The sequence below is a fragment of the Notamacropus eugenii genome, chromosome 2, assembly GCF_028372415.1.
Source record: "Notamacropus eugenii isolate mMacEug1 chromosome 2, mMacEug1.pri_v2, whole genome shotgun sequence".
Taxonomy (NCBI): Eukaryota; Metazoa; Chordata; class Mammalia; order Diprotodontia; family Macropodidae; genus Notamacropus; species Notamacropus eugenii.
In genome coordinates, this window is record NC_092873.1 from 14233156 (window position 1) to 14259659 (window position 26504).

Consider the following 26504-nt stretch of genomic DNA (forward strand, 5'->3'; position numbering starts at 1 on the left):
ATCATCTGGATTCTCCTCCTCCACGTTTTTCTTTTTTTAAATGAGAGAACTTTTTCCATATTGCATTTTAAACATGTATTGATATAGATTGTTTTGACATCCTTGACATTTCCCAAGGTATCCCTTCCCCTTTCTTTTCCTTTTTCAGAGAGCCATCCCTTATGAAAAGAAAGAATAAAAACAAGAGTTCATACAACAAGTCTGATATAAGCAATGTTCACCCCCATAGTCTCCCTCCTTTGTAAAGGACTGAAGCAGGTGCCTTCCCCTATCACTTCATTGGGGCCAAAGTTGCTCAGAATGGGAATCTGAAGGCAGGGACCTGGCACAACATGGAGTCAGTGGGACTGCACTGCTCACTGAGGTTTAAATCCGAGCAAGAGTAGACTGATGGAGCAGGTCCAGCAAAACCACTCAGACACAAGGAGAGCCGGTGGGCTGGAGTTCTGAGCCATGGCTCTTCCCTCTTCCTCCAATCGCTTGCTGACCCAATCTCAGGGTTGTACAAATCTGCAGTTCCTTCCCTTATTTGTTTCTGAAAACTCAAACTCATACTGTGTTTTATGAATAATGTTGATCAAGAGAGCAAATGTCCCAGGTATGGGGTGGAGACTGGAGAGCAGAGTACATGCCAGAAAGATATTGAGGCCAACAGCAGCTGCCAAGCATCAGGAGTTCAGGAAACTCCAGGTAGTGGGAGGAAGGAATGGTGTAAATATATGTGCTCAGTTCCCTCCAGTGGGCACTTATGATACTGAAAGCTGGAAGGAACATTATTCCATCATGTCAGAGCAGTTAGGCACCCCAGGACAGAGAATCCTGCAACTAGAAGGGTCATGTGGACTCTTTTACAGATGAGGAAACTGAGTCATACGGAAATAGAGCCAGGAAATGATATAGCCTACACTTCGACCCTGGCTGTCCTTGCTCTAAATCTAGTGACACTGTGTTCTAGGACGAGAGCCATGACTTCTATCCTTACAGGTACTAGGAACTAGGAAGGATTAGTGCCTTATTTGGGTATGACAGACTTAGTGCCATCAGACCCCTAGAGGTAATCTCAGCAATGCACCCATTTATTGATCATGAGGAATGGGAGAGATGTCCTCTATGAATGGAGAAAAGCCAATGTTGAGAAATTTTTTAAAATAAGGGAAGCAGATGTATATCTTGAAACTCTAGGTGAGTGAAGGTAATTTTGGTTTCCTGGGACAATTCTAGAATAGATAATCATAGAGAGACTTTGGGGACATTGAATCAAGAATGTTCAAGAACCAGCCTGGTGCTCTCTGGAACCTCCTGCACAGGATACATCTGATTAAATTTTTGTGGATCAAAAGTCACTTTTCTCATCTTCAGAACAGGAATAAAAATAACCCACAGGTTTTGAATTGGTATGAGGAAAATGTGAGATAGTATTTGTAAAGTGTTTTGCACAAATATTAAAGTAGAATATAAAGGTTAGCTTTTCATTAAACAGCAGGTTTTCTGAAAAGCATCCGGGATTCTTAGTGGTTTTCCAGTGACTGTTCAATGATGATCCATTAATCATCATTACAATTACAGCCAAGATTGAGATGACACTGAAAGTTTTGTGTGACATTTTCCCTAGGTGATCCTCCTGAGATGCAGTCTTTGGGGTAGGAGCTTTTATTATCCCTGTTTCACCAATGAGGAAGGTGAGGTTCTGACATATCAATGATTGTTTGAGACAGCGTTTGAAGTCAGGTCTTCATGACCCCTGATTCTGGGCTCTCGAGGATTGCTCAAAAGCAGTCACCAGGTCACACACCAGAAACTCTCTAACCCCAGAATTGTATGGGTAAGAAAGCTGATGCGCCAGGAAAATGAGTGACTTGCTGAAGGTCATGCAGCTGGTGAAATCCAGGTCACTTTACCCCAAACTTATTTCTCCTTTCACTCCATCCTGTACCTTTCTCTACCACACTGTTGACATCAGGGTTCAGCACAAGGCTTGGTGTGTAGTAGGTGCTTATTCAAAGCCAGTCAACTGACTGACTGACACCCCTGGCGTTCATGATATATCTAGACAGGCAAAAATGTTAGAAGGAAAAAAAAAGATTAAAAACACTGTCGGGACATGGAAGCACGATGGCAGAGTAGAAAGACAAACATACTCTAGCTCTTCCCCCACAGCCCATAAAAGCACTTGTCAGGAATGACTCGACAAATTCTAGAGCACCAGAAGCCACAGAACGATAGAGTAGAGGAGACTTTCAGCCCAGGGTGACCTGCAAGGCCTATGGGAAAAGGTCTGTCTCGCCAGACTCAGGGGACAGTGCAGCCCAGTCCTGGTCACTAGTTGCCAGGAGGAGCAGAGCTGGCGGAGGCCTCGGGGGAGCAATCCCCAGGGACAGCCCAAATCCCTCAACCCACAGGCGCCAAAGGCCAGTGAGAGGGCTTTTTCAGCTGTCTGAGAAGGGAGCACAGTCCCCTCACAGCTCTTGTGCCAGGCTGAGGCAAGAGAGCCCGCAGCCTGCAGCTCTCACGGCAGGCAGCAGCTGGCATCTGTTGCAGGAGGACCCATTGTAAAGCCTCTGGGGGCACTGACCAGTTGATTTGAACTTCAGGCCTTAGTGGGACCCTACCCTCACCTCAAGCTCCTCGGGGAATTGAGCATCTCATCTGAAACTCGGCCCCCAGGGCTGGCATGGTGTAACTGGAAGCGAGGTATATGTGGAGAGGAAATTCTACCACTCACAGATTCTGGGCACAAAACTTTTCTGGTTGCTCCCAGACCAGTGTGCAGGCTTGCTTGGGCCACCTTGGAGGAACTAAGATCTTACAGGGTCCCACAGTACACCCTACTCTTGAGAAAAAACCCAAAAGTCAAGTATCTGGCTCTGAACTTGTCTCTGAAAGGGAAGAAAAATGAATCTATAGAAGGTGACATCCTTGGTGAACAGATATCTTCTCTCATCTGTTTGGATGAGGAATAACAATGCCTACCATCAGGGAAAGACATAAAAGTCAAGGCTTCTGCATCCCAAACATCCAGAATAAATTTTTAATGGTCTCAGGCCATAGAAGAGCTCAGAAAGGATTTTCAAAATCAAGTAAGAGAGGTGGAGAAAAAATTGGAAAGAGAAATGATAGAGATGCAAGAAAATCATGAGAAGCCAGTCAACAGCTTGCCAAAAGAGACACAAAAGTGCTGAGAAAAATATCATCTTTTAAAACAGGGTGCTAACTCAATTGGCAAAGGAGGTTCAGAAACCCAATGAGGAGAAGAATGCTTGAACAACACAGAATTAGAAAAATGGAAAAGAAGGTTCAAAAGCTCACTGAAAAAATAATTCTTGAAAATTAGAATGGAACAGATGGAAGCTATTGACTTTATGAGAGACCAAGAAATCGCAAATCAAAACCAAAAGAATGAAAACGTGGAAGACAATGTGAAATATTTCACTGGAAAAACAAGTGACCTGGAACATAAATCCAGGAGAGTCAATTTAAAAATCGTTGGACGACCTGAAAGCCATGGTCAAAGAATGAGCCTAGACATCCTTTTTCATGACATTATCCAAGATAACTGACCTGATACTCTAGAAGCAGAGGGCAAAATACATACGGAAAGAATCTACTGATCACCTCCTGAAAGAGATCGATAAAGAGCAACTCCTAGGAACATTGTAACCTAAATTCAGAGTTTGCAGGTGAAGGAGAAAATATTGCAGGCAAGGAGAAAGAAACAATTCAAGTACTGTGGAAATATGATCAGCATAACAGAAGAGTTAGCATTTTCTACATTAAGGGAGTGAAGAGCGTGGAAAGGATATTCCAGACGTCAAAGGAACTAGGATTACATCCAAGAATCATCTACCCAGAAAAACTGAGTATAATACCGTAAGAGGAAAATGGCCTTCCAGTGAAGTAGAGGACTTTCAGATATTCTTGCTGTAAAGAAAATTTGACTTTCAAATACAAGAATCAGGAGAAGTATGAAAAGATAAACAGGAAAGAGAAATCATAAGGGGCTTCCTAAAGCTGATCTTTTTACATTCCTACATGGAAAGACAATATTTGTGACCCTTGAAGCTTTTCTCAGCATCTGGGTACTTGGATGGATTACACACACACAATCACACACAGACACACACACACACAGACAGAGAACACAGCTTGAGTTAAAGAGGAAGAGGTCATATCTGAAAAAAGTAAAATTAAGGGGTGAGAGAGAAATATACTGGAAGAAGAAAGGGAGAAATGGAATGGGGAAAATTATCTCTCATAAAAGAGGCAAGAAAAGCCTTTTCAAAGGAGGGGAAAAGTGAGCATATGAGAGGGAAAAAGTGAAGCTTGCTCTCATCACATTTGGCTCAAGGAAGGAATAAAATGCATGTTCAATTTGGTATGAAAAGATATTTTACATCATAGCAAAGTAGGGGAGAAGGGGATAAGCAGGGTGGGGGAATGATGGAAGGGAGGGCAAATGGAAGGAGGGAGTAATTAGAAGTAAACACTTGGGGAGGAACAAGGTCAAAAGAGAATAGAAGAAATGGGAGGCAGGATAGGATGGAAGGAAATAGAGTTAGTGTTCCACAACATAACTATTATGGAAGAGGGGCAGCTAGTGAATAGAGAACCAGTGCAGGAGTCAGGAGGAAGTGAGTTCAAATTTCACCTCAGACACGTGACACTCACTAGCTGTGTTACCTTGGGTAAATCACTTAATCCCAAAGACCTCATGCTGGGTCATCTCCAGGCATCCCGATGAATATCTGGTCCCTGGATTCAGGGGACTCTGGAGGAAAAGTGAGGCTGGTGACCTGCACAGCCCTCCCTCACTCAAAACAAAGTCAAGTGCAAGTCATGTCATCATTTCTCTGATGGCATGCTGTTCTTTGGCAATGAAGGATGAACACACACACACACACACACACACACACACACACACACACACACACTGGAATTATGTAGGTCATTTGCCAAACTGCACATATATAGCATATTTTCAATTGCTTGCCTTCTCAGTGCTGATGGGTAGGGAGGGAGGAAGGAAGAAAAGTTGGAACTGAAAGTTGGAGGACAAAATGTTGAGTATTATTCTTGCACACAACTGGAAAATAAGAACTACAGGTGGGGTATAGAAATTTATCTTGCGCTACAGGACAAAAGAGAAGATAGGTTCAAGGGAAGTGGAGGAATGTTAGAAGGGAGGGCAGATTGGTGGTAGGGGTAATCAGAATGCTTGGTGTTTTGGGGGGGAGGGGAGAGAGGGGGAGAAAATATGGTAGTCAAGATTTTGTGGAGATGAATGCTGAAAATTTAGTAGAAACTCTGTCAAATCAGGGTGTCCTCTAGACCAAAGAAACACAGATTGTCAAAGGAAAAGAGAAATAATAACTGACTCTGAAAATTAATGTTGGCATCTAGATGAGCACTAGACTAGGAATAACTTACAAAACACAGCTTTTCACTAATAGGAAGAGGCTTAAATCAAGGTATACATTCATGTGTGTGCATGCACATGTGAGCATGTGTGTGAATATGTGTGCATGTGTGTGTATGTGTGTGTGTGTGTGTGTGTGAGAACCCCATGAATCTTAGGAGATTGAGTTGCTTCCCTCACTTTGGCTTAGCTGGATTTCTATTTCAATTCTCTTGAATTCCCTTCCATCTATAATCAAAGAGAACATGAGTCTTGGTTTCTGGTTCTTGAAGGAAGGACGTCTCTGCTTCTCAGGCCAGGTGGAAAAAACTCTGGCCTCAGAATCAGCGAGGCCAGAAATCAAGGTCTTAGCTGGGGAATTTTGGCCCAAATCTCTGTGGGTCTCAGTTTCTTCACAGTCCTTCCCAGCTCTGACATTCGATGTTCTGAACCACTTTGGTGTGTCGTATCCTGCCCAAGGTCACCCAGGTTACAGTAAGTGGTGAGCCCAACAAGGTGTGTGGATATTAGTGATTACCTTGACATGGTTGTGGAGGGTTGACATTGGTCATGGTCCCCACCAGACGGGGAGCTCCTTGAGGGCAGGGAATGTCTTTTGCCTCTCCTCCTATCCCCAGCACAGTGTCTGGCACTAAGTAGCTGCTTAATCAAGCTTGTTGACTAGTCCACTAACTTGACATTCTTTAAACCATTTCTGCTAAGGTCCTGCTCTAACATCCTATCTTCCCTATTACAAGGTTACTCCATCTCAGGTTTGACCTTTTGGTTTTTAAAATTCTTCCCAATAGCTGGACCAGTATTCAAGACGTACCCCAAGGTCAGGAGACTAAAGAAAGAGGAAAAAGATTGCTATATCCCAAGATACTTAGAGCATCTCTTTTCATGGTAGCTTGAAGATGGAATCTAAGGGGCTACTCTCCTACTGGGGAGCGGCTGGACAAATTGTGCTGTATGAGTGTGATGGAATATTGTGTCCCAAGAAATGACTAAATGGCCAGTTTCAGAGGATCCTGGAAAGACCTCAATAAACACACAGAGAGCAAAGTGAGCAGAACCAGAACAGTTTGTATAGGGAACACATTGTAGGGAAAACCAACGTCCAGATGTCCAAGCAAGCAGGGGAAAATTGTGAGTCCAGAAAACTCAAAAGGAAACCGCCATCTCACTTTGATGGGAGGCTGATGAACTCCCAGTGCCAAGAAGGATGTATATTTTTGGGCAGGATCAAGACTGAGGATTTGTTTTGCTGCACTGTGCATGTTTATGAGGAGAGAATTTTTCTTTTCCTTTGTTTGGGACTGGGGGGATGAATGGAAGGGAAGATTATAAATATAGAAGAAAAATCAATTTTAAGAATTATTTCTTTAAAAAGATCCTTCCCAGCCCTTATATTCCACATTCCACATTCTATCACCACTCTGGCTTTTACATTACATAATCTGTATAGCTTGACAAAACAAATATTTGCATCATGTACTTCTGGACTACACTTTCACCCCTGTAAGACCCAACTGTTAGATGTAGACTGAGTCCAGGCTTCATTTCTGCACTTGTCTAGTCCTCACTTAGTTGACCACTTCAGGGGTCCAGCGTCTCGAACAATGAAGCAGGTCTTCTCACCAGCCAACACCCAGTGTTAGGCCTTTGGGTGAGCAATAGCTCTCGATTTCCCTTCTCCAGTACCTGCCTAGGAAAGCCCAAATGGATTCCCAGAGAGTTGGGCATGACTGAACAAGAGGAGTGGGGAACCGTGCGCAAGGATGGGATGGGAACAGAGGAGGTCTCCATAATCCAAAAAAGTGTTCCACTTTTTTAGCTGGGGAGTCAGGGAAGCGTTACCAGATATAGTGAGGCATGACTTGGGCCTTGAAGAAAGAATTCAGTGGTCCAAAGAGTCCAGCTTCTGGGATAAGAACTCATGATTTCCTAAAACCTGCTGGGAAAAAGGGAGAAAAATATGGCAGAAACTAGGCATACACCAATACCTTACACTGCATACAAAGAGAAGTTCAAAATGGGTACATGATTTAGACATAAAGGTTGATGCCATAAGCAAATGAAGAGAGCGTGGAATAGTTCACCTGTCAGATCTACAAAGAAGGGAAGACTTTGTGACCAATCAAGAGAAAGAGAGAATGATAAAATGCAAAATGAATCATTGTGGGTATATGAAATTAAAAGGTTTTTGCTCAGACAAAACCAATGCAACCAAGGGTAGAAGAAGGAAAGCAGAAAGACTGGACACAATTTTCAAAGCCAGTGTTTCTGTTAAAGGCCTCATTTCTCAAATATGCAGAGAAGTGAGTCCAATTTCTAAGAATAGAAGTTATTCCCCAATTAATAAATGGTCAAAGCAATTCAACAGGTAATTTTCAGATTGAATCATTAAAAGCTAACTATAGTCATATGTCAAAGTGCTCTAAATCACTATTGATTAGACAAATACAAATGCAAACAAGTCTGAAGTACCATCTCACACCCATCAGATTGTCATGTGTAACATGACAGAAAAGGAAAATGATGTTAGAGGTGTGGGAAAATTAGAAGAGTAATGCGTTATTGGTGGAATTTTGAACCAATCCCACCATGGTCGAGAACAATTTAGAACTGTGTTCAAAGGCTACGAAACTGTGTATACCTCTTGATCCAGCAATACCACTACTAGGTTTGTATCATAGAAATCATAAAAAATAGTAAAGGACCCACATGGACAAGAATATGTAGAGCAGCACTTTTTGTGGTGGCCAAGAACTGGAGACTGAGGGGATGCCCATCTCTTGGGCAATGGCTGAATAAGTTGTGCTATAAAAATATATCTTCTAAGAAATGATGAGCAGGCAGACTTCAGAAAAAGCTGAACTTACAGAAACTGAGGCTGAGTGAAGTCCGCAGAACCAGAACTCTGTACACAGAGCAGCTGCAGCGTACAATGAACAACTATGATAGACATAGCTCTTCTCAGCAAGGCAAGGATCTAAGACAGTTGCAAGAGACTCAAGATGGAAAATGGTGCCCATGTGCAGAGCAAGAACTAGCGGGTCAGAATGGAGATCAAAGCATGCTATTTTTTGGGAGTATGACTTTGCCCTTTTCTTATGTTTCTTCTTTCATAACATGACTAATGCAGACATGTTTTCATCGTGGAGTCTGCATAACTTATAGGAAAGTGCTTGGCCTCTTGTGGAGGGGGGAGGGGAGAATAAAGTGACTGATAAACAAATGTGGAATTCAAAACCTTATTATCAACAAAGGAATATTTACATGCAGTTGAAAAAGGTAAACTACTATTTCCAGAAAAAGAAAATTGTAAGTCATTAATAACTACTTTTAAAAGAATTTATATGGGATCACAGTTGCAGAGCTAGAAGAGGCTTCAAAGGTCGTCTGATGAAGCCCCCTCCTTTTACATATGGGGAAACAGAGGCCAAGAAGTGAAATGAATTGTTCAAGGACCAAGCAGCAATATGTCTGACACTTTACCACCATGAGCTCATTGGATTCTCACAACCACTTTATGACACATTCTGATGCCCATTTTAGAGATGCAAGAGTTGAGGCTCAGCTTAAGTGACTTGACAGGGTCACACAGCCAGTTTCATCCCCATGGAGACATTGAAATTCAGCTTCGGGTTCCCCACCAGCTCTGGTCCAGGTTACCTCTCAAACACTGATGTGGTGGGAGCAGGTATGCTCTGGGGAGGAATGGAGGGTGATTAACTGGGGAAACACCCAAGACCTTTTAAACACTACTTGGAAATAAATAGTTTCATTCAGATTGATTCTGATTTTGAAAAAAAAAATAACCCCCTCAGGAGAAATCAAAGGGGAGACAAAAATTGCAGGTGTATGTCTGGCCTCTTCCCTTCCCTGCCACATCCACGGGAGTTTGGGGCCCACATGAGAGGCGATGTAAGCATGGTATTGTGCTGAAAACCCAGCAGTGAGGTCAGAGGCTGGGTCCAAGCACCAGCACCGAGTCTGCTCCTTGAAGCAGGGAGGGGAGTCTGGGCCTCATTTTTCTCATTCTTAAGTAGTTGTGATTCTTGTCAAGGATGCAGGTGAAGCCTGCTGTAAGCCACAAAGCACTTCATCATCAGCCTAAAGTACGTTCAGTCTTGTCCAATTCTGTAATCCCATTGGCGGTTCTCCTTGCAGGTATATGGTAGCAGATTTGCCACAGCCTCCTCCAGCTTATTTTCCAGGTGAGGAAACAGAGGCAAGCTGGGCGAAGCGACTTGCGCAGGGTCACTCTACTAGTGAATGTCTGCAGCAAGATGAAGAGAGCCTGGGCTCGAAGTCAGGAAGACCCCAGTTTCCAATCATGTACCAGGTGCATGGAGTGCAGGGCGAGTCAAGGAGCTGCTGCCTGCCTTGATTTCCCCAGCTGAAAAGTGAGGATCACAGCACCGAGTTACCAGGGTTGTGAGGGATAGAATGAAATGACCTTTGCAAGGTGCTCTATCAGCCTTAGAGAGACATGTCATTGTTATAACTATTAGTGGTATGGGCCTTAATCATCCTCCCTGAGCAGGCGTGCATTTCAGAGTTAAGATGCTGCAACCCCCAGATGGGCTCCCATTTGGGCCACACTCTTAAAGAGAAAAGAATTTCTGAACATTTCCCACTGCACCCTGACTGCACACCTGCCCCGATTCTAGGTCTCTTCAACACATCCAGCCCCAACCGGCAGGGTGGCACCAGAGAACACAGTACAGGAATGTCCGGGCTGGGGAGACCAGACAGCATGGGACATGAAATGTCCAGGCTGAGGAGCAGGGCAGCAGAGGAGGTCAAATATCAGCACTGGAGGAACCAGAGAACCCAGGATGTAAAAGGTTCCAGCCAGGAAGGAGACAATGACTGGGACAGGAGGGCCAGGAAAAGGCAGAGCTGGACAGATCCTTGGAAGCCAGGCTGTCAGGGCACAAAGGCATCTCAGAACCTTCTCTTGCTCCTTGACTGCTGCTGAGGGTCAGCTGTTTCACCCCAGTGCCAAGCCCAGGTAGCTGCTGAACTCGGCCACCTGAAACCGACCATTGCCACTCCTCACAGCCCAGGTCATGCTGCAGAGTTTCTTGATCAAGTACCAAGACCTTCCTAAAAGGAACAATGCCACATCATATGCCAGAAAATTTTTATTTATTAACCTAACCTTATCATCTAACCTTTTCTTAACCTAACCTTGTAACACTGGAGTCTGACATCAGCTTCGAACTACCTACCTAGCAAGCTAGCACTTATGTACAGGTGAGGGACTGCTGTCTTGACCATGTGGGCGCTGTGAGCACCATTGTCCCTCGAGCTCACCCACAGCTTTTGGGAGTCTCAGTGAGGTCCGGCTGTGACTGCACAGGATGGCCAAGAGGGGCCTCCCTGCTCCCATCTCAAGGCGTCTGCAGGTCATACGACAGTTCCCTCAAACTCCGGGACTCTGGCAAGTGGTGGGGAATCCCAGAGGGCAGAGCTGGTGCGAGTGTGATAACGTGGTTTACTCTTTTGGAATATGTCCTCGAGGTCCGGACTGAGGATGGTGCCAAAGATCTGGTCAATGTCAGGAGGGCCGTAGTACTGATAGATGGTGGCCTGCCTGAGCTGGAACCCTGGGGCAGGAGAGTCAGGGGTCACATCAGAGCAGGGGTCTCACAAACAGATGCCACCCAAGTCCTAATGACTCTCCTCATCAAGGTTGTTCCAAATATTCCCTTCTCCTCACCCCTTGTAACGCCAGCCCTTGCAGCTGAGAACCTGCCTCCCCTGACCTCAGGCCCCAGGCTCTCAGGAAATTCCCTTTCTCTCCAGATACCTCAATCCCATCCCTTCCTCTCTTCTTCCTGAAGGAACCTCCTAAGAGCCCACCCTGCAGCATGTCTCCTCCTGGCCTTCCCTCCCTCCACTGAATTCCTTTCACATGTCAGATGTTCAGCACCCCCTTCACATACAACTGTCCCCAATAACCTCTTCAGTGCCAAAGGGAGCAATCTTATCTCTGCAGCTGATGGTTCCCGGGCCACCTGCCCCTCGCCTGCTTCTCCTCTTTCCTAATTGACTTCTCATCAGCCCTCTGGATCAAGGATCCTTCTTGGGCCCCATTCTGCTTTCTCTCTCTACTGTTTCCTCTCGTGAAGTGGATCACTTCCAGAGCTATGCATCCATATAGCTTTCTGCTCTCTCCTGAGTGTCAGCCCCAGATCATCCACTGCCAGCTGGCTCTTTCAAAAAGGATGTCTCAAAGGCACCTCCAGTTCTCTATATCTGACATGCAGAATTCTCTCCCCTAACGGACACCTCCACCTTGTTGTGGAGAGCACTGCCCACCTGGCTCACAATCTCAGCATTACCCCAGACTCCTCACTCTTTTTCCACGCACATGGCCCATCGAGGGCCAACCAGACCTTACACTATCTGAACTGGATCTGACCCAGTTATTGATGCTGCCTCGCCCACCACAGCAGTTCACACAGCCCTCCGCGACTTCACCTGCACACTGCCCTCCCTGTGGATCTCCCCCACCCATCCTCCACAAGGCTACACGGGAATTTTTCCAAAGCCCAGCAGGACGGACCACATCCCTTCCCTGCTTAGCCTCTAGATCAAATGGAAGTTTCCACTGACATTGAAAGGCCAAGCTTTACAACTTGCTATCAGCCTACATTTCTAGCCTTTTAAACATTGCTCCCCTTAGTACACCTCACTCCAATCTCATGAGGGGTGTCATTTGTCATTCAGGGAGACGGTCTTCACTTACCAGTGGCCCAAGCAGGAATGGGCCTGCCGGGCTGGAACTCATCATCTGTGGAGTCATCACTACACAGGTCCATTCCATCACTGTCTGGGATGATCTTGAGGCTCCCCTTGGGGCTCTGGGGGGTCATTTCAGAAGAGTTGCCAACTGGAGACTGAAGAAGAAAGGAGACCTCTTTATCTCTTCCTGGCCCCTTGGGGTCCCAGAGCTGAAAGAAGCTGGGAGATGATTCAGTGCAAACCCACCCACACCCCATCTGACTGATGAAGAGACTGAGGTCCTGAGTGGCCACAGGCCAGGAAGAACACTCTCATTATGTCTCCACCTCTATGTGGATCCGTTTCTCGATGTGTCAAATGTGGATAAGTCACACGCAGCTTCCAGCTGGGAGTCTCAGAGGAAAGGATGTGAACACAGAAAGAAATCCCTGTTTATGTGGAGGAAATCTTGTGTCTGGCAGGGTCCAAAGAGTTCTTTTCTGGGAAGGTGTGCACTGACCCCACAGGGTTTGTGGGGCATCTTCAACTCCTTATAGACCAAGGACCTGATCACTGAGAGCAATGGGGAAGGGCGGTGGAGATGGCCACATCTTGATGTGTGTAGCTAAACCCTAGATAACACTCCTGAGGGCCAGGACCTCTTGGACTTGACCCTCTGCTGACCGAAAAAAGCCAAACATCAGGAAACTGCTGGCAGACAGAGCTGAGGCAAGCCTGCAGAGCTTGGTTAAGCTTTGGGCTGACAGGCGGCCAAGGGGTCCCCACACTGGGCTCCCCTTGGAGAGTTCTCCCTAGGCTTTCTTTCCCTTCTCCTCTGTAGAGGTCACAGAATGTGGAGGAGGTTCAGAGTTTGAACCAAGTGGGACCTTGTGGGGTCATTGAGGTCATCCCACTGCCCCACGTTGCAAAAGAGAACTCTGGGTGCTAGTAATTGAAGAGTTCACACAGGAAATGGTGCATGCTATAGGCTGAACCCCAACGTGGTGTCCTGTTTGGTCCTTAGCCCCCACTGCTCTCAGATACAGCCTTGGGCTACGTTGCACAATGCTGGCGGTGCCAGCCCACTGAGCCCTAGTTCAGTGTTGAGAAGATGGAATTAAATAGGCATTCATGTCAATGTCAAAATATGGTTTCAGACAATCCAAATTTGCAAGGGCGAAGTGTGGAGAGTCATAAGGTCATGTGAAAAGGCCCCAGGACGTTCAAGGGACAGGAAGTTCAGGGTAGGTCAGCAGTGACACAGCATCCCAGAAAGACAGGGAGAGGCAGGTGGGCAGGGCTTCCAAAAACAAAGAGGTGGCCCTGGTGCCTCTAGCCTCTGCTCCCTCTGAGGCCCAGGCTACACCCCATCGTACAATATTGAAAACCAGACAGTCTGCAGAAAAGGGCAATCCAATGCCAAAGGACGTGGGACTGCTGAGCCAGGACAAGAGGAGACTTAATTTGTGTCCTCACGTCCACGTGTGGTGGGCACCTGGCTGAGACAACAGAGGATAGAACCAGGGCCAAAGTGGGGAGGTCCCCTGGGCACATCCTGACATTCAGAACTCTCCCAAAATGCAATGGGCTGGCTGATCAATTGATGGGCTCCCTGGTCTTGAGAGATCTTGAAGCGGAGGCCAAGGGACCTCTTATCCTGAGCACTGGAAGAAGACCGAGCGTGGACCTGGCTAGTGGCCTAACAGCCCCCTAGGAGCCTGCCTTTCTACGTTTCTGGGCAGTGAGATGCAGAAGGGGCCTCACCTGCACGTGCGTGGTCTCCTCCAACCATCTGTCAGGGGCTCCAGCAGCGGCTGCCACCACCTTGGCCTCCTTGGCCTTCTTCTCCTGCTCCTTCTGCAGCTTCTTTGGCTCCTGCTCTTGGCGCTGATCTTGCTCCTGGGGCCACAACAACATTGCGTCAGCCCAGACAACTGCCCAAGGTGCTGCCCCTCATCCCTGCCCTGTTCCAGGAAAACCCAAAGAGCCCAGGGGCAGCAGCCTCTGAAGGGACCATTGGAGGAGGAGGTAAGGGCTGGGGCTGTAGCTAAGACCAAGGCCCACCCCAGGTCCTGCCCAGTGCCTCACCCTCTTCTGCTCCTCTTCCAGTTCCTTCAGTAATCTCTCCTTGTGGAGCTGCAGAGCTCGCTCCCTGAAAACCAAGAGTCCTTCCTCAGCAGTCACCAGCAGGAAGGGGGCCAGAGGGTTGGTCCTGACTCAAATCCCTCCCTGCGGCCCCTCCTGCCACTTTGCCCAGGTCTTAACTACTCTTCACCTACTCATGACAATGGGACAGGGGAAAGAGTATCAGGAGGAAAGTCAGGAAAGCCTAAGGTCCCAGATGGCAGGGCCTGCTTTGTTTCTGTCTTTGTACCCCCAGAGAACTGAGACAGTCTCTTGTACATAGTAGGCACTCAAGAAATGCTCAAGGAATTGAACTCTCTTTTCTGTTCCACTTTAATCCAAGAACATTCCCAAACACTGATGCAGGAGCTGGGAATCAGTACTGCCTCCCACTAAAACAGACACCCACCATAGGCCTCTGAGTCAAGAGCTTAGAAAACTAATGGAATGATGAATATAGGAGACGCAAAACTATACATGTAAATATCAGGATGTGATTTCATATCTGGACCAGTAATGTCATCACAGCAGGGAACCTGATGCAGAAACTGCCGCATCCGTGGAGACAGAGCCATACGTTTCAAATGAAAAGTCCACCTGTCATGGTCCAAAACGTTAAAAGGATTTGTAGCTGCCATCAGATCCCAGAATGCTACAGGGCCTCCTTAGTGAGTCAAAGGATCGGTCAAGAGATTCGCTCAAAAACTGAGTATAATTATGCTGCAGAGGAACAAAAGGGGTCTTGAGCAGAATAGAGCACTTTCCAACACCCTGATGAAAAGCTCAGAGCTGAGGAAAAACTTTGAAATTCCAACACGGGAGTCAAGAGAAAGCGGGAAAGGCAAGAAACAAGTGGTTGCCTACTGAGGTGTGTGACGGGCCTGGGGATGCCTCTGCCAGCAGCGCCACTGTTACAGGGAAGGCCAAGACTAGCGCCCAGTCACAAAAGATGGAACGAGAAGAGATGGCACACAGTTGGGGCAATTCTCACTTAAGTAGACTAGTAACTCAGAAAAAGTGCAAAGGACACAGAAGATTCAGTGCCAGACCATCATTGTCCTACAGAAGTCTCACTGTAAAGGTCAACACTTGATGCCCGCAGGAAGTGGAAAGGCAGCAGCCAAAAATACAGAGTGATCCGTAAAATTCCACGAAGGACCAGGACAGAGGTGAAATACGAGCAGGGCTGCCTCAGACCACCCCGGAAAACAAGCTGATATTGCATGGGGCTGGAGTGTCCAAGTAAGTGCACTGTCCTGAAAGCGTGAAAGGCTGCAACTAGGACAGCAAAGAGATGAAAACATAGAAAAGGTCTGCCGATTTCTCTGGTAAGCTGGGTTGCTTGTCATTCTTTAAATTCCCAGGCCCTGGTATGCTACCTGAGCATATAGAAGGGCTCTCAGCCACACTGAGAAGCCACAGCTACCTGGGCAGAGCTGGAACCCCACCAGCGTGGAGGAAGCATCTCCACCAAAGAAGGAACACACCAACTGGGGAGGGGCTGATCAAACTGGTCTATGGGTGTAACAGAATATTAGTATGCAGCAAGAAATGAAGCTCTGGTACCGAGAAAAGTCCAAGGAGAAGAGCAGGCATGAGGACAGAAGAGTGTGAGCCAAGAATCATATGGAAGGGGAGATGGACTGAACAGCCGCCCCAGCCCCTCTTGTTCCTGCACCTCAGCCCATTTGCGGTAGGGAGGTGGAGGGCACAGTGCTGCCCACCTGAGGTCAGGGCAGCCCACCTCCCTTGTCACAGGACGGAATACTATGGGAGAGCAGACAACGCCTGTCAAAGACATTAATAAAACCTATTTTCAAAATACAGAATTAAAAACAAACCGTTGCTCGTGCTCAAATCTGCTTCCAACAAATTCAACTTGTGTCTCAAATCGTCAAAGTCTCAGTTTCCTCATCTGCAAAATGGGGATGATCCCTGCAAATACACACCTCTCAAAATTGTTGTGATATTGGACAGAAGTGAAGGAGATTGTCCCACACAGCGGGACAGTCACCCCAAGGAAGGAAAAAGACCTTGACTTAGCATCTGCTCTGGGTTGAGTGCGAGGGATAAAGAGCTTGCTCATGTTCTAAGAAGTAAGGAGACATGGCCCATCGAAAGGAAGGAAAACAGCTAGTCCCAGAAGGGCAAAGGACAAAGAAGAAAAGCAGGATGTGTCTGGGGAATCGTGCTCCATGATCCCAAGCTCCCCAATGTGAAAATCCATCCTCTCCATGGCCCTGCCTGCCAGTGATGCCAACATGATCTCAGGCTCCCAAGGTGGTCAGGAACTACGAGGAGAGTTCAGCACGACCCTGTGAGTCTCCCGACAGGGCCCATCTAGCACCCACACCTTTTAGGAAAAGAAACTGAGTCTTGGAGAGGGCAAGGGACATTCTCAATGACCGGTTGAAAGTAAATAATGGAGCCAGCATGTGGCCTGGAGTAACCCCACGTACCTCCCTGCCCAAGAGGCCTTCTCACAGATGTCGGGTATCTGCAGGGAGCTCACTCACATTCACATCCTCTCTCTCTCTCTGTCTCTCTCTCTCTCTTTCTCTCTCTCTCTCTCTCTCTCACACACACACACACACACGCACACGAATACAATCTCTCACACTCAGCCGCACATAGTCGCACACACACAATCTCTCACAGACTCACACAATTTCACACACATTCCAATCACACACAGTCTCCTCATTCACACGCACACACAATCTCAGACCCAGAAACAGCCACACACACAAGAACACACAGTTACACAAATATGAAGACACAACCAAACACACGCACACAGGCACACAGTGACATGCACACACACAAAATCTCAGATGACCAGTCATAAACACGCAAACATTCATGCACAGACAGGCACAGATTCATGCACACATACAGTCACACATAGAGTCGCACAGAAGCACACACAGTCAAACACATGTACACACACATGCACCCACATAATCACACACAGGAACCCACACTCATGCACACAGTCACACACACGCACACACGGCCACACTTCTGCACCCACACGCACACACAGAAACATCCACAGACGCGCACACACACACAGACATGAGCAGAGAGGCAGGGGAGGCACAGCTGCTCAGGGGGCAGACAGGCCCTCACCACTCAGCCTGCAGCCTCTCCTCCTCCCTCTTCCTCTGCATCTCCCTCTCCAGCGCCAGCTGCCTCTCCCGCTGCCTCCGCTGCACCGCGTTTCTTAGGGCTTCTGCCACCTTCCTCTGCCGCTTCTGCTCCCGCTCCTCCTCCTGCTGCAGGTGGAAAGGAGAGGGATCCCGTCAGGGAGGTGGGGAGGGACGGGCCACATGGGCCTCCGAGCACAGACAACTCACTGAGCAGGAGGAGGACTGGTGTGGGCACGGATCAGGCTGTTCTAGCTCGCCCTCAGTATCCCCGCTGCTCTCAACAGTCTTTAAGACCCCCTCAGCTCTAAAATCAATGGTTGTACAAGAACCATCCATGCTGGCTCCAGATTGGGCCCATGCTTCTGACTGACTACAGAATGAATATTCTGCACCTGGCACAGTCCTCCTCCTCGCCCCAATAACACACCAGGCAGTGAGGGGCATCAGGTATCCCAGAATGGACGGTGAACAACTGTCCCCAGTCTTTCTCTCTTAGGTTCCTCTCTGTTGTGGGGCTGGGCCCTGACAACAAGAATGATGAAGATCACATTTCAGTTGTGTTTGGCTTATCTCCTCAGGTCCTTACCAACACTTCTACTAGGCAAATATAAATTTGCAGAAGAGGAAACTGAGGCAGGCAACAGTTAAAGGAGCTAACCAAGGTGGCACAGCTGGATCTGAACTAAGGTCCTCTTGCCTCGAGGCTCAGCACACAGGGGCACACAGTTGGCTGCCCACAAGTAAGTGGGGCCGAAGGACCAGAGGCTGGCCAGCTCCACTCCTCCCTCCATGGTGGCCCATCTGCACTCACCTGCTGGAGTCTCGTCTGCCTCCAGGCTTCTTCCTCCTGCTTCAGCATCATCTCAGCCTCCTCCAGCTTCCTGGCAGTTTTCTTGCTGGCCTTCTTAGCCAGCGGCTTCTGCTTTGCCTGAGAGACCCCGAGCCAGGAGGTCAGGGGTCAAGACCCTGCCCTGTCCCACCCAGCATCTTGCCAGGGGCCCAGGCTCTGGGGCTGCCTCTGACCTCCAACTTCTGCTCAGTGCGTTTCTTCTTCTCTACCTCCAGCTGTTCTGCCTGCTTGCGGGCCTTCAGGGCCTTCTACAGGTGCTCTTCCCGTTTCCTGGGGGAACAAGGAGCAATGGACCCATTCTTGGGCTTGGCGAGCCCCCTCAGTCCTCCCCACCATACCGCCCGCCCATGCCTCCAGAAGGTGCTCACTCACATCTTCATCTCCTCCAGGCGCTGGTGCTGGTCCTCCTCCACCTTCTGCTTTCTTAGGAGCTCAGCCTCCTCCTTCTTTTTCAGGTTTTCCAGCTGCTGCAGTTCCTTCTCCTGAGGACAAGAAGGGCATCGCAGCTGTGAGGCAGATGGGGAGACCGCCAGGGGCCAGAAGAGGTCAGAATGCCCAGACTCTCTTCTCCCCACCCCCTTTCCCTGGAAGGCCCACCTTCCCCCCATTCGATATGCAGAGAGCATGAGAAGGGCTGTGTCACAGACAGGACCTGAACCAAGCTCTGAAGGCAGCTGTCTCTTCTCTGCCCATGCTCTAACAACCGTTCTTGACATCAGTGAGTCAAAGGAAGGGAAGCTGAGGGCATGGGGGGTGGCTGGTGTCCTGCCAGGGTAGACTCCCAGGGCTTGGTCAGCCACTAACTGGCCAGGTGGCTGTACACCACTGCTTCCCCTCTCTGAGATCCAAAATTCATCATCTGTCAAATGGGCTCATTGACCTTCCGTTCCATGGAGGCAGTATAGAAACCAAGGCTCGGAGGCTTTCCTGGCTCCTTTTGATAGTCAACATCAGGGCCTCACTGATCCAAAGAGGCAAGGGGCTGATCCAAGGCCTCACGTACAAGACACGGTGAGCTGGGCTTCACACCCATCAAAAGCTGTGAGGTGCAGCCAAATGATCGATACCATCGGACCCCAGGATACCTGAGCCCACCAGCTCGAGGAGAGTGCAGCCCCCACAAGAACACCTCGCACACCCCTTGGCCACCTGTCCGGAAAGAAGCCTTGGACCCAGTGTGCTGGGAGAGAACCTCGAGGGTCTTCTTGGCCTGCCAGATCTAGATACCCCTCCAGGGGAAAGACTGAGTCAGGCTTCAGAAATTCATCACATGGGGACTGAAGAAAAAGGAGAACGGAGGAGGACAGTGACTAGCTCTACTCTGCCCAGCCTCAGAATGCACACCCAGAAGGGGTCAAAATCTGCAGGAAACCAACGGGACAGCAGAATGGAGCCTTCTAACTCAATCCAATGTACAGGGATTTGAGGTCCACTGCACTCAAGCATCATGCTGGCAACCATAGACACAGGCCATGCCTTGTGAACTAGTGAGCTCCCTGCTGCTCTGAGGTGTTCCAGTAAAGGCTAGACAGATGACCCCATCAGGATGCTGTGGACGGTACACCTCCCTCTCACAGAACGAGGGTTGACATAACTTCCGAAGCTCACCACACAGACGCTACCCAAGGGATCAATCCCCACTGAGTTCCAGCTCCCTCCTCGCACTGCCCTTTCTGCTGTCAACCAGAGGCAAAATCTCCCGATTCGTGCAGCTGGCTCAGCGTGGACTAAGAAGTGGGAGAGTGGGAAGCATGACAATGGAGAGAATAGTGGGAGACAGCATTTTCAGGATGACTGATACAACTGCGTTTGCTTGGTTCAAAAATTCAGGTGTCAGCCAATGTTCATCAAATCGAATAGACAAAAGTCCTTCAAATGGATGAAACCAAAGTCCTTTCTGAAAAGATTCGGCCCAGAAATGCTTTAAGCAGCAGCTCCTGAAGAACGTTTAACTGACAAACTTGGGGGCTTTGGGGAGCAGCCAAGTCTCGTGAGAATTCCCAGCTTGGTACCTCCCTCCACCACTCTCTATCGACATTTCTTCACCAGCTAAAGCAAGGGCCCAGAGCACTGCAGATCCCGTGACCTGCCTGGGAGTCCACAATCTCTTGAAGGTAACAACACTCTGATCCCTCCCTAAACAGAGACTTTGGGATGAACTGCCTTCCCTGGAATGCCATGACTCCCAAGTTCAGTAGGTCATTGTGGGACAAAGCTCTCCTCAGAGGAGAGCCAGGACACCACAACTCTGGCCAGAAATGCTACCCCGTTCCCCAAGGCTTCAAGGTAAGGAACTCCTCATTCCCAGAAGGAGGAAAATATAGTCTCCTTGAGTACTAATCACCTGCTGGGCTCTTTCTGGTCTCTAGAACATAAATGGAAAAGGCTGCTCCCCTTGGAGGAAGCATGCGAATATTCCAAGACAGAATCAGCTGCTTGGCCTGGACCTTGGGCATGGCCCTGAACTCTTAAGAAGTAGCCAAGAAGGCCAGGAAGAATCTCACCCCAGGAACCCAGATTTAGGTAAGTGGGAGAACTCTCCCAAATAACCCCCAGACCCCTTACAGAAAACTCCTGCCCTTAGGATGTGGGGATCCTGGGGGCAGTACCCCTAGCTGGGCACAGTGAAGTAGGCGAGACTGTGCAGTCCTCAGCACAAAGTTACAGATGCAGCTGCCCTGCTCCCCCAGGCTCCTTTCCTGATTCCCACAGGCTGATGATGGTGATGGGCCTTTCTCTGCCAAAGACTCAGGTTCCCTTCTCCTTCATCACTCAAGGTCTGTCTCATGGCTCTACCCCCACTTCAATTCCAAAAGGCAAGTCATTTCCACAACTTTAAAATCAACTGACCAGAAAGTTTGTGGAATGCCCCTGGGAGCAGGAACCAGCCCCAACAGTGGTGTGCTCCTTAGACCAAACTCAAAGGACAGGTACAAGCTCCTTAAGAAGGATCTCTCAGAGACTCTGGGAATTAGGAATGAGACTTTGAAAACATAGTTTTTCTCACTAACAGGAGCTGAAAAGGTCAATACTAGCATTCTAAAGTGGGGAGCACCATCGCCTACCATCGAGCCAGGGTACGCGGGAAAATCGGGGGCAAGGTAGACCAGGGGGCCATTTGTTTCTTTGCTGGCAAGAGCCCAGGACTGAGGCCTCAGGATCCAGGAGGGTCAGGCGCTGGGTCGTGGCTGCCCACAGTGCAAAGGGAATGCCCGTGTTGGGCCATCTGTGCTGGGCCAGCAACCCGGGACAAGCCCTGCAAGGACTTGCTGGGTGACCCTGAACCAGCGACTCGACCTCCTGGGGCTCCCTTCCCCTGGGAGTTACTCTGCTGACACACTCACAAAGTTCACGTGTAAAACAAGGGATTCTAGCACTTCAGGAAGTAGTGGTCCAGTAGGGAGGGTGGGGATGGGTGGCTATACTACTAAGATGATAGGTGGGTGGATTACTCAGGACAAAAGTGCCCTGTGAAAGGAGAAAAGGAGGAAAACCTGGCATTAAGTCTTCTCGCTGCCTCACACACCCCTGCCAGGCACACAGCCAGAGGCCTTGGGCAGCCCTGAACTTGAAGCCAGTCCTCCAGGCTGCTCCAGGGCAGGGCGGCTGCCTGCCTGCCCAACCTCTGACCCAGCCATTTCCTCTAAAACCTCGGGCAAGCTAAGCAGAGTAATCTGAGTTTCCCTTGATGTTCATGCACACTATGGGGCTGACACACCACTGAAGAAAACTCATCTCCTAAGACGATTCTTTATACAACCCACATGGAACGTTCAATTGAGCCTCAGCTCTTAGTCAGGACCTAGAGTGCCAGGATTAAACCTGCATCCTCTCTACACTCAAACCACACCTCTGGCTCACGTACAGGCACTGCTTGGACTATTTTTACCCCAGTTCTCTGAGAAGGTCACCAACGCAAAACTGCACTCCCAGCTGTCCCGTGGAAGTCCCAGGCACAGGCCAAGCAGAGAAGTTCATCTGGTGGCTACCCCTGGCCCCGGTGCTGACCTCGGCATCCAGATGGTGGACAGTGTTGCTTTTCATGAACGACTTCATGACACTGGGGCGGCTGGCGGAGGTCAGCGTCACGAGCATCTGCTTCTTTCGCACTGTCTGTAGGAACATTCGTACGGGCTGCACCACCTGCCCAGGGAGATAAGGAGGAAGGCGTGGGCATGGCGCCAGCCTAGCAGCAGCCAGGATGGGGAGTGTGCCTCACCTGCCTTACCTTGCGGCCGGGGCAGACAGGTAAGGCTGTCTTGGTGCAAGGAGGAGTGAGAGCCTCATCGTCCATGTGGTGCCATTTCTCAGCCGCCTTATTGACAGCTTGCTTGTAGCTCCACCTCCGCCTGTGGGGGCAGAATCAGCACCCATGGGTGCCCTGGGACAGATGACAGCAGCCCCCTGCCACAGCAGAAGCAGCCAGACTCTGACAGGTGGAGTCTCAGCCTTCCTCCTCCCTCCACATCCTAGACCTGGCACACTTTAACAATCACAGGCCCAGGCACTCACTCCTGGAGGGCTCTATCTTGGCCTGGGGAGGGACAAAGGTCAAGTCCCCACTGCCCTCAGAGAACGCACAATCTTACAGGAACACCAGATGCCAACAGCCAGGATGAGAATAACACACACACACTGCTACGGAATCATATGTGTCTGATTAAATCAAATACAACTTTCCTAAGCACCTCCTCCATCAAAAAGCCTTGTTCTAGGTTCTGAGGCTCCAGCAGTAAAGATTGAACAAGTTCTGCTATCAGAGGCTCACATCCTACTGGGAATGTCCACAGGGAGGGGTGTTTGTGTGTGTGTGTGTGTGTGTGTGTGTGTGTAGGTCACCTATACATGGTAGACGAGATTATATGGGGAGGGAGGGAGAGAGGACACCTCCCTCTCCACTGGAGGCCAAAATTCTTCCTGGAGCCACCCACCAAGGCCACAAGGAGCGTTTACTCAGGATCCACCACCACTTTGTCACCAACTGAGCATCAAGAAAGCTTGAGAGGCCTTCCAATTCACCCATTTGACAGAGAAGGAAACTGAGGCCCAGAAACGTCATCTGCCCAAAGTCACACCAATATGTTTGAGGTCTTATCATCCAGAGAACTTAGGGAATGGCCTCCTCCTTTCCTTTCACCTGCCCCACTAAGCAGACTCTTCTTAAAGGCTGATTCTGAGAAGGAAGTTATTTTGGACGCCTTAGCTGGGTGTCAGCATGAGTTGTGCAAGGACCATATTAAGGATCTCTGGAATGCCTTGGGGACCCCAAGCTCATCTGGATGGCGGCTTTTCCCCAAAAGCCTAGCTTGCCTTGGAGGTTCTGAAAGAGGCTGAGTCAAAGCGTCCAGAGGGCAGACCTCCCAGCAGTGCCGGGATGTTTTGCTCACTGAGGCACACAGTGGCACTTTAGCAGCACTGAATTCGTGGATCCCTTGGCCAGCTCTGGGACCATCCTGTGTGGTCTCTCCCTGCCACTTGTGCTCACAGATACCTGCGGCTCCTCCTACCTGATGCTCTGAGGAAGCTTCCTGGGCGCCTCACCTTGGTCCATCGTGCTCTCTACGGAGAGAAGAAGACAATGGAGACCCACCCTTCCTCCGAACCTTTCACCCCCGATATCTTGTTAGATCCCTGTTGCAGATTTAGGGCACAGAGGGAACCAAGCCACAGCAGTAGAACTGGCCCAAAGAGAGGACCTGTGCTAGCCTTGCTCACCACCAGGCACTTCTCGGCACTCTGCTGATCGCTGACGCCAATCTCCACGACGGGTACGAGCTTACCTGAGCATGGCAGGTTCCCTGACATTCTGGGGAACTCCGTAGGGGTGGCAGGCAGCGAGGGGACCGCTGCTGCTTGGCTTTGGGTCCCACAAGAGACGGAGCCGTTCTCAGCCACCCCCGGGACCAGCTTCTCCAAGCTCTCTTTGACCGCAAGTAGCTGCTGGTGGTGCTGACTGCTCTTGGGCCTCCTGGGGCCAGACCCCCTGCAGGAAGCAGAAAATAGGGTCTTGACACCACGGCCCTAGGCATCGCCAATCTGGGAGGCTCTGTCTCTCAGTCTACAAACCTATGCCTGGCAAACAAAGAAAATCCCGAATATGTTCCCTGCCCTTAAGGAACTCACAGTGGATAGAGCACTGGCCTGGAATCAGGAAGGCCTGAGTTCAAATTCAGCCTCAGACACTGACTAGCTAGGGGACCATGGGCAAGTCATTTTGCCTGCGTACCTCAGTTTCTTCGTCTGTGAAAATGAGAGTCTTGGACTCCAGGACCTCCAAGGTCCCTTCTGGTTTCCAATCTGGGTCCTAGACTCTCTGCAGGGCCTGCACGTCGGCACCAAACTCTCCCCTGCCCTGCCCTTGCTGCTTGCCTGGGTCTCCTCTCCCCTCAACATCTCCTACTTCCCTCCATGTTTCCCACAGCACCAAACACAGTGTTGAGAGTACTACCATCATCACTGGACCATCATTTGAATGGATGGGACCTTGGAAGCCTTCTGGCCCAGCTCCCACTATTTACAGAGGCCTAGGGAGCTAGCACAGACTAGGAGGGCTGGAGATAGATGCTGACACCAAACTCAGGCCTGTCTCCATTGTTCTGCCTTGCCCACTTAGCCTGGGGGAAGCCAGATACTGATGGAGCATAGGAAGGGCAAGTCCAGAAGACTGGTCACATCCCTTTAGAACATAAGATCCAGTCCACAGAGAAGAGAGTTTCTCATTCTCTGGGCTCCATACAATGCCTGGCATAGAGGGAGGCAAGAAGGGAGAGAAGGATGGAAGGAGTAAGAAAGGAAAAGAAGAAAAGAAAGAGGAGGTGAGGGAAGGAAGGAAAACAGGCCAAAATGGCAGAGGTTGGAGCAAGAGTGTAATGGGACACATGCTTGTCCTTGTTTGTTTGTGCTTTCTCAGTTCCTGTGACTCTGCCTTGCAACAGGGTCCAGATTCCCCATACGGTTCCTAAATTATTTTAAATAATGGTTTCTGTCCCCAATCCCTCAGGTCACTCAATTTTGCCCAATGCCCCTTGCCCTGGGCTGCTGCACCCATGCGGGTCCCTTGGCCCCAGGCTAACCTGGAAAAAGTGCTCAAACCCTCCTTCTCCTGCATCTGCTGCAGCCACACCGTCTCATTTCTGTGGGCCTCCAGGACTCTCCCAGAGCCTATGGTGGTCCCCATGGTGCCATCTGCAATTTCAGAGCAGAAGGGAAGGTCAAAATGAGAATTCCCAGGTCACCTGCTGAGAAAAATCATCTGAAGCAGGCTCCAGGGTTGCTCAGGGGAAGGGGACCAGGTCCAGGCTTTAAGATCACTCCCATCCCTCCACCCTGAATGCACTAGCCATTGGGAGCATCTTCAGATGCCAAGAATGTCTTCACTGCAGCAGCAATCTGGATACCTTCGTATTTTCTGATGCTGATGCATCTCACTGGCTCCCTTTCCAGTCTCTGCACTCCATCTCTCTGGAGGTCGTAGGTGTTTCGACGACATTGGAAAGGCAGCAGTGATCTCAGAAAGGCTAAATGGTTGCAAGGAATCAAATCAACAGTTCAAAGTCAAGTGTACTCATTCTGGGTACTATGTTTCAGTCCATGCCCCACACTGGTTACCACTTCCTTGTGTTATCTACCATGTAAGAACCTAAATGCCCCATGAAGGCTGGCACCAGCTTGGCTTGCTTGTATCTGCCACGCTAAGCCCAGGGCCAGGCACAGAGAAAGCATTCCCTTCCTTCCTAATTGTCATCTGAATATTCTCAAGCTGTTAGAAGTTCCAACAAGTGCCATTTGATCTTTGTGTCTTGGCAGCAAGCTGGGAGGTCAGCACCTAGCAGCACGCTGGGCAGGAAGAAAGTGATTAATAGGAGCCTTGGCGCCTGGCTGGCGGGCCACAGGGACCAGTGAGTGTACATCTGTGGTCCCAGGGTGAGGCAAGGAAGAGAGAACTGACTTGAAGAGAGAGGCCCAGAAGTCAAACCTCTCTCAGACATGGGTCAGACATCACAGGCTGGTGCCCCTTAAACTGAGCCAGGATCGGGAGGCAGGGGCAAACAGGGAACGAAGGTGGAGTGCCGGCCCAGCAACTACCTGGCATTCTTCTCCCTCAGATGCTTTACACCCCAAATGCAGTAAGGAATTGGTTGGGTACTTAGGCAACCCAGCCCAGGGAGGCCATGGGGCATCAGAAGGAGCTCGCATGCTCATTTCATACTGCTGTCCTGAGGACGCAGAAGCCCCAGGAACCCAA

The 26504-nt window shown here is 49.3% G+C and overlaps 2 protein-coding genes across 5 annotated transcripts; both read right to left on the reverse strand.

Moving 5' to 3' along the window:
• Nucleotides 1–60: 60 nt before the first annotated feature.
• On the reverse strand, nt 61–18502 carry LOC140522141 (inner centromere protein-like). Of its 4 annotated transcripts, XR_011973226.1 has the most exons (8): nt 18433–18502; nt 18221–18337; nt 17390–17535; nt 14222–14285; nt 13898–14032; nt 12159–12309; nt 7253–7346; nt 61–2046 (listed from the first exon to the last, which is right to left on the reverse strand). XR_011973226.1 is itself a non-coding variant. In XM_072637244.1 (7 exons), exons 2-7 carry the CDS (start codon nt 18269–18271, stop codon nt 7330–7332), a joined length of 564 nt encoding a protein of 187 aa, XP_072493345.1. In that variant the 5' UTR covers nt 18272–18337; nt 18433–18502; the 3' UTR covers nt 6782–7329. The 4 variants fall into 4 exon arrangements, 3 of the variants coding, with proteins under 3 accessions (XP_072493345.1, XP_072493344.1, XP_072493343.1); XM_072637244.1 differs by lacking the exon at nt 61–2046 and having other exon boundaries at nt 6782–7346; XM_072637243.1 differs by lacking the exons at nt 61–2046; nt 7253–7346 and adding an exon at nt 9239–10510.
• On the reverse strand, nt 18445–26504 carry LOC140522144 (inner centromere protein-like). The gene is made up of 8 exons (XM_072637246.1): nt 25657–26504; nt 25333–25444; nt 24040–24242; nt 23767–23818; nt 22488–22608; nt 22268–22402; nt 18632–18741; nt 18445–18529 (listed from the first exon to the last, which is right to left on the reverse strand). The coding sequence occupies exons 2-8, from the start codon at nt 25434–25436 to the stop codon at nt 18508–18510; spliced, it is 747 nt and encodes a 248-aa protein (XP_072493347.1). The 5' UTR covers nt 25437–25444; nt 25657–26504; the 3' UTR covers nt 18445–18507.